The sequence below is a fragment of the Marmota marmota genome, unplaced genomic scaffold (genome assembly GCF_001458135.2).
Source record: "Marmota marmota marmota unplaced genomic scaffold, marMar, whole genome shotgun sequence".
Classification (NCBI taxonomy): Eukaryota; Metazoa; Chordata; class Mammalia; order Rodentia; family Sciuridae; genus Marmota; species Marmota marmota.
Window position 1 is genome coordinate 632,647 of NW_026000109.1, and position 17,374 is coordinate 650,020.

At 37.0% G+C, this 17,374-nt stretch overlaps 1 protein-coding gene across 1 annotated transcript in view; it reads right to left on the reverse strand.

Moving 5' to 3' along the window:
- Positions 1 to 17,374, reverse strand: part of Cdk6 (cyclin dependent kinase 6) — a 205,291-nt gene that overhangs the window by 110,222 nt on the left and 77,695 nt on the right. The window contains exon 3 of the mRNA XM_015506732.2: positions 3,674 to 3,841. Coding sequence (XP_015362218.1) covers positions 3,674 to 3,841 — 168 coding nt within the window. The remainder of the gene's footprint in view (positions 1 to 3,673; positions 3,842 to 17,374) is intronic.

Below are 17,374 nucleotides of genomic sequence, written 5' to 3' on the forward strand. Positions count from 1 at the left end.
CCGAGTGTCTTACTAGAGACAGCCCGGTATAGTTAGGATCTAAAGGGCACGTAACCCTAGAGATTAGCCCTCAACTTATTAGGTGGTTACAAGCAAAGTCATTTGGCCTATGTTATATACCAACGACAGCTAAAACTATAGTCCAGACTCATAATGCTTGTCCTAAGTTAATTTCTACCCAAAAGGCCTATGTACTGAGTATGAACAACAGAAACATTTCATTAAAATATTAAATATTAAAAATCAGAGTATAGATAGTGTTACACCCCAAGACAGCTGAAAAGCTCATCTGTCTAGAACAGCTAATTTCTCAATTAATTCAGAAAATATGTTTCTTCTTGAATGTTGGCAGAAAGCATAGTTCAGATATTATAAAGCAGCAGTTCCAGTTCTATCATGTGAGACTTTAAAATGAAATAAATACTGCTAGCTGCCCCTGTAAAGATCTAGGATGTATGTGAGAACATTCTGAAACTTTTAGAAAGACTGTAGGAATGCAAGCTATTGTCAATGGTCCACATAGAAATCCCATGTATTATATAAATATACATATATTAATGAAGTTAGTTAGCTTAATAACTAAATAGAAAAAAATTTGTCTAATAATGCACTCATTCTTTCATTTGGAGAATACTAATTATCTGTGAAGAATATTAAACCTCTTCTAAAGTTAACACCAAAATACAGTGGGTTACATTGTCAACTTCTAGTGGAATTATAGCAATGCCAAATTTCTGAATCTCTATAGCTTTCTGTTCAGGATTGAAGGTAAATTCATACAGGAAATTCTTTAATGAGCCAGCAGAGAGGATTACCATAATCATAAGGCACAAACTATGAACTTGGGTTCAAATCATTCCTACACTCCTAACATGAAACTGAGCTATAGCATACAGCTTTCCTGACTTTGAACAGATACTTGTCAATGAATTAATCAGGACTAAGGTACAGAGTGTACTCAAGACATTTTTAAGGTATTTGCTCTAGCAAATCCTTTGGCTTAGTATCACTGGGTAGCTATTTAGGAATATTGAGACTTTAAATGTATAGGTAATTTCTTCCCTATTTTTATTACAACTTAGCTACTTATATCTATATGTTGGCATTTGTCAGTTTATTCATTAAAAATATTTCCTGAAAACCTATCAAAATAAACAAGGCTGAATAAGACACAGCATTTACTTTCAAGGAACTTGCAGCCTGATAAATAAAATCCTGAAATAACTACAAACAAGTTAGAAAGTGGTATCATGAAAGACATTAGTAAGATGTTACTCTAGTGATAGGGCTGTATTTTTGGAGGGATACCAGAAAAGGACACGTGATCAATCTTTGAAAGATAAGTAATATATTAGCATTTCTCACAGCTGTAAAAAGTCAGTTTCAAATCAGTTAACTTTTAATCCCTTTAACATTCCACAAATTAAGTTGATTCCCAGGTTCCATATGACATAATCTACTAAAAATGTGCATTTTCAGGAAGTGGAGTGTAGTCTCTTCCAGAGATACTAAAAATACACACCAGCTCAGTTTGAAAAACTGTGATTCTAAGTTTTTATATGTTACTAAGTGTAGGCAAATCAAAGCATCACTATATTAAATGGATTTTTCCTTTTCATACAAAAAATATTAAACAGGAAAATTCTAAATGCAGCAGCTTACAGAAATGTACCTTTTATTACTGCCATTAAATTCCGTCTATCACTCTTTCAAATCAAGTCTCTCCCAGCTGCTAACATCTTTGACTAATGCCACCACACGAATATACAGTACACCATACAGACTAGATACAGAAAAAAACATGTTTTATGCTTGCCTTTCCTGTTTTCTCTGAATATAAAACATTTTGTCTGCATTTTCCTGTTTAAACATACCAACTTCCAGCATGAATGGAATGTTAATTGATGTTACACATGAGTTAGGCCATCATTCCTCAAATTTAACAAGCAAAAAAAAAAAAAAAATCAAAATAAAACCAACTGGGTTTCCTGCTTTTACTTATGGTTATCAGTGCCCACTTGGGGGGATTAAAATCGTGTCCGGCTTAGTTACAGCTCATCCTTCCCTCAATTAATGTACCCAAGGAGACCAGTTCCTTCATCTGCTCCCCTATTACTGCCCTGATCACAAAGTCTATTCAAGTTTCTCCCCAGGGCCCCAAAACGACATGTGCAATAATTTCCTAGGGAAGCCCAAAGCCTACCTCACCCTTCCCACTGGGGAAACACACAGACTCCGCCCTTTCTGGTCCGATTTTGTAAGAACAGAAGAGCTTACTTGGCCCTGCCCAAAGCGGAGACCTAGCCTTTTAACAACAGCTGTTGTTTTATCTTCTCAAAAGTATTGGTGTATGCTGGGCAAAGAGGAAAGAAGCAGGATTTATCTTTTAACAACTGCAACATACTTCAAGGAATCCTCTGGAGAAATCCTGATGCCCAGTCAAAGTACTTAATGCTGGGAATGTAAGGAGTTCTACACGGAAGGTTGTAGTATTCATATTTTGAGTGGGGGGAAAGGGTAGGTGGAGTATACTTCTGCAAGTTGGAATTTTTCTTAAGGCAAGTTACCTGTCTCAGAGAATTTCCAACTTCTCTTATATTTCTACTTCTTACATTTCACTCATATTTCTACTTCTCAGCTGAAGAATTACTGGAATTCGAGGGAACATTTTGTTGTTGTTGTTGTGGAGAATGCTAGCTTCCTTGAAGAATATAAACTAAATGCCAGAAGCAGTCATCCCCCCACCCCGCCCCAGGTCACTGTGATGACCAAAGATGCCACCATATATTTCTCTCAACAGTGCCCCCCATCCAGGGCAGTGCTGCCCCTGATTTGAGAACCTTTTCGCACACAACTCCAAAATAAATTGCAAGGCAAGGGGACATTCCCTGGCTTTTCTATCTATGTATGAATTCACTATATATAAAACAAATCTTTCAAAGAAAAGGGTTATTAATACTCACTTCCAGGCTGTTCTTTTTGTAGTTTGGGTACAGAATTTCAAAAAATTCATCTCAGAAACAATGAACTACAAGGAGGAATAGAAACTAATCAAAGTCACTACTATGCTTTTGCACCTCAGTGAGTGAGACAAAGAACAGGATATTATAATTGCCGTTTTTTTGCCAAAATAGACCCTTGGTTCACTCTTTCTATTCTGGCTTAGAGCTGGCAGGGTGGGGCTACTTGTTCAAGGATCATCCATGTTCACTGTCAATTTCTTTCTTCTTCACAGTCAGTATCCTCAGCTTCAGAAGTGTTTTAACATACCTGGGTTGGTACTCCTGCTGCTTCTCAAGACAGGACGCTGTAGATAGGTCAACATTCCTCCCACTCTTTTTTTCCTGACCCTGAGCTCATCATGACGTAGCTCTGAAAACAGTGGTTATGGCAAAAAGTGTTTGGAAACTTGTAACTGATTCCTTTCTAGTGGTTAAGATGCAACAGGCTATTTCTGCAATGGGTCCTGCCACAATACACCCAGCCCAGATGTCTCTGTGGCTGTAAACAGAATGCTTTCCTCTTATCCACTGCTATCCAGAAGATTGCAAAGACATTTTGGGAAGTAGTAAAGACCACAGGAAGCAGTAACATTAGGAGCATGGAAGAGGGGCACTTTGTTATTTGAAGCAGGAAAGATAATTCAACGAAAAGACAGTATTCTCTTACTCACCACTGAGGTAAGGGCCATCTGAAAACTATAAATGCGGGCAAGGCCAAAGTCAGCCAGTTTTATTTGTCCACTGCTGGTCACCAGAATGTTCTGTGGTTTTAGATCACGGTGCACTACTCGGTGAGAGTGAAGAAAGTCCAGACCTCGGAGAAGCTGAAACATCATATCCTAAATAAAACCAAAACACAACATCAATAAATGCTCAAAACAGAAATTCAACACGTGCCACATGTGACACTAAATCCTCAGCATTCTGTTAAGCCCTATGGCACAAAGCAGATGTTTGATAAATATTAATTGAATGAATGAATTTATCTCCCTATCTCTCCATTTTCCCATTCTCGAGAACACCATAAAATTTTTCTCTCAACCTGTACTTCATTAATGAAAGGACAATTTAAAATAGCTTTCAATGGCACAGGAAATATTTTGGAAGGGTATATACCAAACTGGTTAATTCTGGGGAGGGCAAGTCAGAGGTGGCAAGAAGAGGATGTAAGTCCCTTCACACACTTTTATATTGTTTAATATGTTATTTCAACATTTAAAATCTGGTTAATATTAATAATATTGTTAAGGGTGATTATCATTTTACATACCTAACACTAAGCAGTCATTATGGGTCAAGCACTATTCTAAGCACCTTTCATTCAGTAATCCATTTAATCCACATCACAATGTTGAGGTAAATATCTTATCACCCATTTTACAGGTCAAGAAACTATACACAGAAGTAGGCTGAGTAACTAGCCCAAAGTAACAATACTAGCAAGAGACAGAGTCTTCATTCAAACCGGAGTCCAGAAAAACTGGATACAAATCTTCACTGCACTCCTTTATCAGATTGATGCATGAATAAGAATGTAAAGTGAAACAAGCCATTTAACCTTTCTGAGTCTCAGTGTTTCCATCTATAAAATGGAAAAGTAACAAAACCTACTTCATAGGGTCAATGTTTATAAAGCACTTAGCACAACAGTAAACATTCAATAAACGACTGTTATTATCTGTTATTATTGCTGGCATTATTAACCAGCATGGAGCAGAGGTACATTTGGAAAAATCAACCAAAATCAAAATTTTGCCAGGTGCAGTGGCACACGCCTGTAATCCCAGTGGCTTCGGAGGCTGAGACAGGAGGATCACAAGTTCAAAGCCAGCGTCAGCAAAAGTGAAGCGCTAAGCAACTCAGTGAGACCCTGTCTTTAAATAAAATATAAAATAGGGTTGAGGACGTGGTTCAGTGCTGGAGTGCCCCTGAGTTCAATCACTGGTACTCTGCCACCGCAATTTTTTTTTTAATTTTAGGTCCAAAAAATAAGATATAAGATGTAAAACTCAGAAACAGTGTCTTAAAGTAGGAACTTAAGACATTGACCAGATTATCATAACCCTCTCAAATCTGGATTTAGTGGCTTATGCCTTCTCCACCTGCCAAACACTGTGAGAATAGTGCACACAGGGAAGATAAAGCTATTTTGTTAATACAAAGAGTAGAAAAATGACTAAACAGCATCCTGGACTTCAGAGGAGTCCAGGAGCTATGAGGTTGCCCTGTTCATCAGTTGGGTCACTAAATCCTTGCATCAAAAAGGGGTTATGGGTTATGGGATTCCACTTCTGGTTCTTCCTCTAGAATTCAAAGTTCTGTCTTTTTATCATATCTTGTTTAAAACCAAAGCCTTAGTTTTCCCATCTATCAAATGGAGAAAGTGGCATTTACTTTTTGTAATAGTAGGAGGTTTAAATGAAGTAACATATGCAAAGCGGGAGTGCCGCTTCTGGCACATGTTATGTGTTCAACAGATGGTAATTATTAGGATGATCACTACCATGGTAAGCATCCTGTTTCCTCGGGGAGACACACAAACACAGTGCTACAAAGTCAGTATGAGCCAAGCATGCAATGATACAGGTGTGTGGGAATCACATTTGTGATCCCCCTGAATGAATCCTGTGAGTTTGCAGGGGTTGCCTTCTAAGCTTCAAAAGGTGAAGACTCTGGAGAAGGCTGCAATGGCAAAGAGGGTCTTTCAAGACTTGAGAACCACGTACGGTCAAACAACTTGCAATGAGTAAACAGGAGTGTGAAAATGAAGCATAGAATGTTAAAGAAAGTCATCTGCTGTGGTAAATAAGTCTTTATTGGAAACACATGCACACAACTTGTAAGCATTGGATTTTAGAAAGCATGACTAACCTAAAGTAATATCATGCTGGCTCATCATCTTTAGCTTCCTATATGCTAAGAATCACCCATTTAAAAAAGCACAGTGAACAAATCTGCTTGGCACATGATGCAGTTTTCAAACAATTTAAGCATCCAATTAGCAGTGTGAAAGTTAAAAAACTTGGAAGTAATTTATTAAAAGACCCATCTAAATTTACAAAAGCCTGAATTACAGAAAATATAAAAAGTGTATATTGTTTTTGTGTATTTATTAACATAGCACGTATTATACTTTCTTAATAATAAAATTTATAAAATGAACATATACTTGCTTAAAGCAGAAACCTATACATCAAGAGGAAGAAGAAAAGTCACTCAAAATTCCATAGTACTCAGAAACAGAAAAAACTTCACTGTTAAATAACAATTTCTGAGGTTTTTTTCTATTCTGCGTTTTAAAAATTACATATGTTGTCATATTTGTATGACTAAATTAAATATATATTTAAATAAAAATGGTTATTCTAAACCCTTTATTTTGTGGCCTTTTAGAAATAACAATTTATTGTGAATATTTTCCTATTTCAATAAAATTCTTCAATGCAGAACTTGTTCATACAATGTGATTTTTAATGGCCACAGAGTTTTCCTGCTTGGGATATGCCAAAATCATTATTATTTGGTTTTAGTTGTGTTACTGTGGCATTTACACTATGGGTTTAGTTATCTTTTGTTTAAAGGCTGGAGTAGATTAAAATAACAAATATGGGTTAAGCAGTATGAGTCCACGTGACTGCACTAACATTGATTCCACATTAACAATACCTAGAGATACAAATTGTTTTTATATATAAGAATTACCATTATGAACTCTGGTCCCAAGCAAGAATATAGGTCCCAATTCCAGAGAATGATACAAATGAATAAACTACATTAAACAAGTAAGAAAAAAACACCTTTGCTTCGAATCACAAGAAGTGTTTTGATCAAACACAACTCAAAGGATTCTCTCCTTAAACTTGTTATCTGTTCTAACATCTCAATTTATGATATCATGAGGCATACTTTAAATTAGCTCTTTGAGATTTTAATCTAAATTAATCTGTCCTATAGAAGACTCAAAATAATTCACAGGAATCCAAGTGATGTAATGCAACGAAACTAGACATGATGCCAATTAAAGCTCTTTTAGTTAAATCCAGTTTTAAAACTTTTCCTTATTATGTTACCTAGCGCAGTTCCGGTACAAAAGGTTTGAACATCTAGTCATACCTATGATAAGTCGTCACCTGGGGCCCTATCTTTCTAAAACACGTGACTCGGAGGCATGTTTCAACAGGACACCATTGTGAAGTCTCACTCCGAGTGACTTTCTAGGTGGGGCTTGGACCTTGGCAACTCTCCCCCGAAGCCCTGGATCTCAGTCTGAGTACTAGAAACCTTTAATGTCACAACTGTTTCTTTTAGGTGTTCTGGAGCGGTAATCCTCTTATTCCTCTAAAACCAAAACAAACAAGCAAACTGAAAACTGACCTTGAGCTCTTCTATGGGAAAAAGAGTCATCATGAGAGTCTATTTTCCAACACATAACAAAGATTAGTTCCTTGAAGATACTAAGAATACCCAACTTATACCATGTAGTAAATTACAGAAATGTTAGCTTTAAGGTGGACAATTCTGGATATTTTGAATATATCTAGTTAATCTGAGTAACACCTTCAGATCGTCAAAGTTTTAGTTCCAAAAAATGTACCATAACTTCTCTATTAAAAAATTAAAAATAAGACATGCATAGCTTATAGACAAGGATAAACATTATTTTTGTCTCCTTATGACCTATAAACCACACTTTTTTCAAATTTGCTATTGAAGTTTTCACAGAAATAATTTCATAGTGTTTTGTTTGTTTCCTAAGAGGGGTGTAGAGGAGTCTACAGCCTAAAATATATAAAAGGGGTTTTTCATACTAAACTGATAACAATGTATTGAATTAAGGAAGAGGCCATGATTATAGAAACATGGTCACCTGAGCCTACACACAGATGATGGTGGTGAAGTCATAAAGAAAACAGAGAGCCACAGACAGCAGTGAGGGCCAGTCCCAGGATCTTTACTTCCCCTCTAATTACCAATACATATATTTGTAATTGTGGTAAAATATACATGACACATGATTTACCATCTTGGACTATTTTAAATTCATGTTTAGCATTAAGTGTATTCACATTGTTGTGCAACCAATTTCCAGAACTTTTTCATTTAGCAAAACTGAAATTCTTATGTCCATTAGACCATGATTTTTCCATTTTTATCTCTATTAGCCCCTGGCAACCACTATTCTACTTTCTGTTTTTCTGAATCGGACTACTCTGTACCACATATATGTGGGACAATACCGTATTAGTCTTTTACAGTGGCTCATTTCACTTAGCAAAAAGTCCTCAAGTTTCACCCATGTTTGATGTGTCAGAAATTCCTTTTAAAGGCTGAATAATATTCCAGGTGTGTGTATAATATTTTGTTTATCAATTCATCTATTGATGGACATGAGTTATTTCTACTAAGGACTATTATGAACAGTGTTGCTATGAACATGAGTAATCTCTTTGTAAACTTGTTTCCAATTCTTTTGGAGGGGTGTGTGTGTGTGTGTGTGTGTGTGTGTGTACATCCATAAAATACACACACACACACACAAACTCTCAGAAATGGAATTGCTGGATCTAGTCCCAGAATCTTTTAAAACCATAGTTCTCCCATAAAATGTGGTAAAATATTACTACCTATGCAATGAAACACTGAATACCAAAGCCATGTTAAGGTCCCAGAGGGTCAGCCAGGTGGGTTCACACACTCCCTGGAGATTTCACCCACTCCTTTCTCTCAGGGAGCATCTCTGCTGTGGCCACCAATCGAGCTTACTGCAGGTGCACACCTTCCACTGCTTCAAATCAGGACAGGAGGGCTCTACCCCTGATCAATTCACAGTGATAACAATGGCCTTTAAAGGCTGATTTATAAACATAAAATAGGAATAAAGAGGACCTACTTCTTGCTCTGGTAACCATAGGAGTACCCAAAGAATGTTTTACTCAAAGTCACAAAGGGGAAAAAGAAAAAAAAAACCCAACATAAATAAAATACCACATTCTGAGGAAGCAGGAGAATTAAAGCAGATTCCCTAACTTTCTGTTCACTTGTAAGATGTACAACTGGTGACTTTAAATCAAGCAGTTAACCAAAGGACCTGAAGAGAAGTGACAAGAATCACGTGAGATCTGTTCCAAAGCAGAGTGCAGTCAAGCCGTACCACCTTGCCTGTCACTTTGCCACGGGGTATGAAGAGGATGAGGCAGCAAAGTAAGGTGGCATGTCACCCTAGGGCCCCGCAGCAGAAACAAAGGGGCCCTAACCAGAAGTGCTGGCTCCCTATTTTACTACTTCCAGGCGACTGGATAAAAGGATAACATAGGTGGTTGACTTTGTGTACAATTTTTATTAGTCAAATTAAGTATTCTAAAGTGTGAATTTAAAAAATCCATGTGTTATTCATTCTGGGAAGTGATGATAATACTGAGAAGGTAAAGAATCAGTTTCAACTGACTAGAAATTAAAGAATAACAGCTCATTTTCACCATGTTGGTTGCCAGACAGGAAGGACTGGTCCAAACCAATCAAGGTAATCACATTTCCACTTGCTAGGAATTGATCTAGGGACATCCATGAGACAGAGGCCTGTGTGGGCAAGCTGGCTACAGAGTTTCAGGAAGCATTTTCTTCCTTGATAAGAGGAGCACAGTAGAAAGTTCTCTGCTGCACTTCCTCTTACCTCCCAGCCCCAACCCCCGTGTCATACTGAATGCTACTGCTCAAGTGCAAGAGCTTGCAGCTGTAGCAACCATCTTGAAACACAAGAGGAGACATCATCTGCACACACAAGTGGACAGAGTGTAAAAAGAGAAAGAGTATGGGTTTTTTGATGACATTAACAAATAGCTGAATTGACTTTGGGGCTGCCTATCTCCACCCTTATGTTATTTAGACAATAATGTACTAACTTTAAAGTCATTTTTCATGGAGTATTCCATGAAAATTTGTAATTATCAATACATCTATTTGTAATTGTGGTAAAATATACATGACCCATGATTTACCATTTGCAGTTGAAAATCATTCTAAAAATTTTATTAGACTAAAATTGTATTAACTAAACCTTATTAAAGTCATTACCTTTCATTTACAACCACCATCCCTCACCTCCTGCCCAATAGTGCCCATAGCAACATTCTTATCTTGTTGCCAATGATCACTTTCAGATGGTTATATTTTTCTCTTTGAGACCTGTTCCTCCTTCCATTACTGTTCATGTTCTTCCTAACAATACTGACTCTCAACCTCTCATATTTCTCAGGTCCTAGGGCTTATCTTCTCTACCCTACACCCACCATCTTTCTGAAAGCCTTCAAACATACTTCAAAAATATTAGCTCCAGCTAATATTTCAACTTCAGAGAACTTTTGACTTCTTTAACTTAATTCCATTTTTGCCACCTAATACTCATATAAACGGCAACTCGGTTTTACAAATGGAATGCTATTGTCTACAATTTTGTAACTGCCTTTCCACACCACAATGTATACTGAATTTATTTGCATATAGATCTATCTGCAACACAGATCTATTGCTATTGGCAATTGAGATCTATTACTCAACTTTCCATCCTCATGTACTACTTAATTTTTATTTTTATAATAACTTTAGCCAAACGTTTTGAGCATTTATTAAAATTACCCATCAATTTTAAATGCCATTTTATCATGTTTTAAATTACCTGAGTTTGTTTCTGGACATGTACTCTTCTGCCTCTGGTTGGATCTCTTTAGAGCACTTCTCTTAATTATTAAATATTCAGAATATTTTCATGTTTAAGCAGGGCAAATTTTCTCTTTTCATGCCTTATAAAACATTTCAGGATTTCTTTAAAAATCTTTTTTTTTAGTTGTTGATAGACCTTTATTTGTTTATATGTGGTGCTGAGAATCAAACCCAGTGCTTCACACATGCCAGGTAAGTACGCTACCTCTGAGCCCCAGCCCCAGGCCAATTTCAGGATATTCTTCCATGCTTTTTCTCTGGACTGAATTCAAAGTTATTTTATTGAATTCCCGTGCCCTTCAAATACCCCTTTGGTATTTTTGCTAAGTTTTAAAAATTAACAGATACTTTGGGGAGAATAAATACATTCATAATATTGAATCTTTCCTCTTCAGAACATGGTGTGGTTCTTCATTTGTTCAGGGCTTCTTCTGGGTCCCTCAGGAAAGTTATGTGATGTTTTCCATACAATTCCTATACCTCTGAGGTCCCACTAGTGTGGCCCTGGTCCTTATCCTTTTCATGCATACTGTACTGATTGTTTCTCCACCAATCTCATTCCTTCAATCCATCTCTCACATTTCAGATAGCCTGCTCTTTTTAATGTGCTCACCTGACTCCATCAAATCAGGTTCTCCTGCTCAAAGCCCTCAGATAAAATCCACCTACCTCTTGACCCATTTCTCGGTATGTAGTAGATTTCCTCTACTCTTCCCTCACTCACTGCCTTATCTTTGGAGAGTGAGCTCTATTTCAATCACTATTCCTCTAGATCCACTGGCCTCCAGCACACTGCATTAGTGAGTATCAATAAATGTTCAATGGTTTTTCTTAGAAAAGTTAGACCTAAACTAAATGGGAAATGGCCATGAAATTTATAAAGGCTGTTACCTTAAAAAGAACTCACTGACTCCTCCCTTGGAAAAATATTAGTGGCCAATAAAAACTAAAAGGTTTGGGGGTATTGTATTTCTCAAAGAATGACCCAAAGGCCTTAACACATGTAAGAAGATGTTTTAATGCCTACTAGGAACACTGCAGCTTAGAATGAAAAGAGTGAAAGTCCTTTCCTTTCTGATGTATCCTGTCTTTTAGAAGCAACTTGCCCAGTCTCAAGAGACATGCATTTTAGCACACTGTAGCACCCGTGCGTAGGGGTGTGACTATAAAAAGACCCATAGCCTCTTAACCCTGGAAGCTGCATTCAAGGGATTACTTTGCCTAAGTCTTCACTTGGGTGCAGAGTTGGACTTTTTGCTCAGTCTTAATTTCATTTCATTACAGCAGTGTTTCACAAAGTATGATCTTTTATTCCAGTGTTACTAAACAAGTTCCGTTTCATCTTAGCTACTAACCACATAACTAAGCCAGTCTCAACCTTTCTGAGTCTCAGTTTTTTTTTAATAAACATCAGGATAAATTTTTCCTTGCTCTGCCATGGGATTATGGAGATAACTGAAACATTTGATTATTTTATACTATATATTTGATTTGTTTTCAAACTGTCAACGAGATTTTCTATTAGATTATAAATTCCTTGAGGAACAGAAATGTAGTATAATCTGTATTTTCTCCTTGAAATCTAACAAAACTCCTTATACAAAAAAAAATCTGTTGGTTTGACTTGGCAGGCATTAAAATGAAGTATAATGACTTTAGCTCTTAGCTCCACGTATAGGGGTCACAGAACATTCTCCCATTCCCTGAGGTTTTTTTTTTGTTGTTGTTTTTTTTTTTTTTGGTACAAGAGATTGAACCCAGGGGCATTAACCACTGAGCCCCATCCCCATTCCTTTTTATGTTTTGAGACAGGGTCTTGCTAAGTTGCTCAGGGCCTCACCAAGTTGCTGAGGCTGGTTTTGAACTCATGATCCTCTTGCCTCAGCCTCCCAAGGTATGCCCCACCATGCCCAGCACTGAGTCTTTCTTTAGGAAAAAGGCCATGATCATGCATTGTGCCTCACTGATTATTTATTAAAAATTCACTGAATGCTTGTCATGAGGCAGTACAAAAAAGTACAAAAATGTTCCTCTCAGAAATGTATAACCTAGGGGATTGAGGAGAAAGAGAAAGGGACAGGAAAAGGAAAGAACAGTGGAATGAATCTGACCGAATTTTCATATGTGCACACAAGGATGTGGCAGTGGGTTCTGGCAGTTGGTGTATCCAACGACACTAATTAAAAAAAAAAAAAAAAAGGAAATTGTAAAGGAGAAGAGAGACTGGCGAAGTGAAGGGAGGGAAGTGGGGTGAGGTGTGGGGAGGAAGTGCTGGGGACTGAATGGGAGTGGGTTGGGTTCCATGCTTTTGTGATTATGTCAAGGTGTATCCTGGTGTTGGATCATAACTGAAAAGAATAAATGTAAAACCTGCATGAGATATGTCAATTTCCATTTCTGAGGGCAGAACAATTAAAGCAAAAATCTCTGGATGTAGCCAAAAACTTTGGTTATGAACTGGTGTATACTACTTACAATCTAAGGTAGGTAGGTTACTTGCTACCTTTGTGGGCCTTGGATTCCATGCTTATAAGATGGAATAAGCTCAAAAAAGAGATGTTAGGTGGTAAGATATACTATACCGCATACATTTACATACAATTTTATGTATTATGGTTAAATATAACATTAAGTAAGATATCATGTACTTCAGTAGTTTATGTATTGTAAAGTACATACATAATAATCTGCTATCATCTAATTCAAAAGAACTAAGAAATCTCTTATGTATAAAGCTTTATGTTAGCTTATGTTACCAACATAGAAGCATCTGAAGACAGAGTACCAAGGAGCTCCTATTTTAACAGGGAGAGGAGACATAATTGTCCACCTCCACACTTCAAACAGTACATAGCTAGGACCACAAATGGCACAGGTTCTACAGGTACTGAGTGAGCATGGGGGAAGGAGGAGCATCTAAGCCAATCAGTAAGTGAGCTAGTGTTAGTTTGCCATTGAGACAACACCAGCAGAAGCTTGCAGGAGGGCATGTGCTTAGTTTAGAGACAAGCCATAGCCCTAACAGGCAAGACGCTGGAGAGAGCACACTGCTAAGTGGCGCCACACTGCATAGGGCATGTATAGGGAGTTCACAGCATCTTACAGTCCGTGGGTAAGTAATATCCAAGAATGGCATGTTATTATTGATGCTTTGGCACACAGAATGGATGGGGAATAGAGAGGCTATTATTTTACTCTGTACATAAGGTAGTATGGGTGCTAGCTATAATATTAGAAAAACAAAGAAGGGAAAGATAATCAGGAGACAATAGGTTAATATTTGTTGTCATGGGTCAACTATGATAGGCCACCTTTTGAGGGAAATGCTGTATCTCACACTGGGTGATATTGGGCTTGTTACTTAACCTCCCTTTCTCCAGTATCTAGCCTTAAGTTCCTCATCTGTGAAGTGGGGGCAACACTGTCCTGTAGGGTGGTTGTGAGGACTAAAAATAATGAGTGTACCTCCCATGGGTAATGGGCTCAGAACTGGTGCCACTAACTTAAAGAGGCGGCTCTAGTACCCACCATCAGTCATGACATCTGGCAATGCTCCGAGTTCAGATTCACCTAGCTCTCTCTGGTTAGAACAGGACACCCTCCCATCTCCCCTAATGCTTATTATTAAGATCAATGAACCAACTATGTTCATAACAAACACCTACTGAAGGACACAGTTTTTAAAATACTTATTATTTTAATTAAATCAAATATTATATATGACCTATTCTTAAATCTGAAAGTCTAAAAGATTGCTACCATTTCAGATCTGGAAGGATCATGGGAAATCTTGTTAATATTTATTGAACACATTATATGTCTCTTTTTAAAAAAATAACCAACTTTCTATGGTGGCTTTACCTTTTTTTTTTTTTTAACCTATCTGGAAAGACTTTTGTATAGAGCCTTCCAACTTCTGAGGTTCCCTCATACTGTCCTTCAAGTGCTTTTATAGAATAATGATATACTATAAGAATGTAATATAAACATTTACTTAATTGACATGTATATTCAGAAGCTGCTACTGAACAGGAAAAATTACTAATGACTATTTTTACGTAATTAACTCTGGCTGCTTTCCCAGCTTAACAAATAAGAACTAGAATTTGTGACACTATTTCCTTATGTTATCCATTAATGCTGAACTGTGTGCATTCCAATGCAGAGGGGGGAGAGGAGTAAAGGAGGACTGTGAAAAGAACACTTAGCTTCATTTGGTCAAAAAATGGTCTTTACAAGGGTTTTTATTATGGGTCATAAAACACTGCTTACCACAATGTACCTCTTCCTTGAAAAAGAAAAGAAACCCTTGCAGTGGTGAGAAGCTGAAAACAACACACTGAGAGTCCCCGTGCCTTCCTCCCATAAACACATCTATGCATATTATCTGTTTTGGGTAGAGCTGCATGCACAGCTGTTTATGGGGACTCTGAGACGCGGCACTTGAACACTTTTTATTTCATGTTGGTGCAAGACCTGAATGTTGAAGCTGAAGCCTGCTAGGACAGAGGCAGCACATGCATCTCCAGGGAGAGGAGGACCATATGCTTCTCACTAATAACTTTTTCAGTCTACAGGAAGAGGTTCTGGGTGGTCACATCAAGTCAGAAAAAGCATGGAGGCCAAAAAAAGGGGGATCTTTAGTATATGTAATTTTCAGTTGCTCCCCCTCCCAAGCCCACTATGAATCAGCCTCCTTATATTAGAGAAAACATTTGGCATTTGTTTTTTGGGGATGGCTTACTTCACTTAGCATTATATTCTCCAACTCTATCCATCCTGCAAATGCCATGATTTTATTCTCTTTTATTTAAAGCATCTTTTTCACTAAAAATCTTTTAAGGCCATAATATTATTTAATCTACTTTAGCAAATGATATCTGACATGAAAATGAGACTAGAACACAGGACCACTTCTCAGTGAAGCAAAGCTAACTTCTAGTGTTTACTATATCTTGTTAATATACACTTGAATCTTATTTTTGATTACACAAATATCAAAATATATTTGTTATGAAAAACTATAAAACTTAAACAGCTGAAGTTCTACTTTACCACCAACTAGGATTATCAGATAAAATATGGAACTTTCAGTTAAATTTGAATTTTAGATAAATAATGAATATTCTATCATAAGCATGTTTCAAATATTGCATGGAACATACACTAATTTTTTTTTCTGAAATTTAAATTAACTAAGAACTCTACATTTTAATTTGCTAAATCTGGCAAACTTATAACCTACTCCACTCTTAGTCTCCTTCTTTTTATCAGTTTGTGGTATAGTCTTGTGGAATTCGTTCTGTGAATTATATGAGATATACATGTATTTTAGATAAATGAACCAAGATGTACTCACAGTTCTAAAAGTGACTCTCTTTTTCCACTCAATACTGTGCCTTCTTAAAGGTAATTCCTTATAGATCTGTCAGTCTTTTTAATTGTCACATAATTTTCTATGCAGGGTCAGAGTCTATTCAGTCAGCCCCCTACTGATGAACACTTAGGTTATTTCCATTTTTTTCATCATAATTTGTATTATAATTATTCATGACACCTATTGAATTTCTCTGAGAAGTGACTTTTTTAAATATTTATTTTTTAGTTATAGGTGGACACAATATTTTATATTTATGCGATGCTGAGGATTGAACCCAGTGCTTCAAGCATGATAGGCAAACACTCTATCTCTGAGCCACATCCTGGCCCCGAGAAGTGAAAAATTTTGATCACAGAATATACCCATTTTTAGTTTTAATAGGTACTGTCAGATTGCCTCCAAAATGTTGTATCAAATGTTGTTGTTTATATTTCCATTGGCAAAATATGAGATTATCCGACCTGGGGCTATAGTTCAGTGGCAGAGTGCTTGCCTAGCACACGTGAGGCACTGGGTTTGATCCTCAGCACCACATAAAAATAAACAAATAGAACAAAATAAAGGCATTCTGTCCATCTAAACTGCAAAAAAAAATGAGATTATCCATTTCTTAATAATCTCACCAATAGGTGACATTAGTAAGCGCTTTTTTTTTTTTTTGCCTGCCTTAATTTGATGGGAAAAATATTTCACTATCATTTTACTCTTCCTTTCTTTGCCAAGCTTGGATATCTTTTCATATTTATTAATCAGTTATTTTTTCTACAGTCACAGCCTCATTCTTTTACTAACCCACGACTAATATTGATTTTGCTGTATATTTTGAAGAATCTATCTTGTGTTTATTTAAAACAAAAAACATGGAACATTTCCCATTTCCAGGATTTTGGCACCTCTCCCATATCCCCCGATTCCTCAAACATTACTTGGGGCTCAGCAGTTGCAACCACACGCTCTCACAGTGTTGTCAGGTATAATTTCCCATTGCAGGTCCCCAGAGTGATGAATCCCATTTCTCCCTACTCTACAACTACTGCAACCTCTCCTTTCCTCTGGACAGGAGTAACCAGGTCCTGTCCAGTCCTTCTTCATAATTTCTCATCTTTCTTTCCATCTAGTACCACTGCCACAGTTTCTGGTATAGATCCTGATTATCTCATTCCCAAACAACTGGGTCAGTCTCTTGACTGATCTCTTGTTACTACTGCTCCTAAATGACCAGAGTACTTCCAGATTAATCGTTTTAAAACCCTAACATATGCCATACTTGTATTAT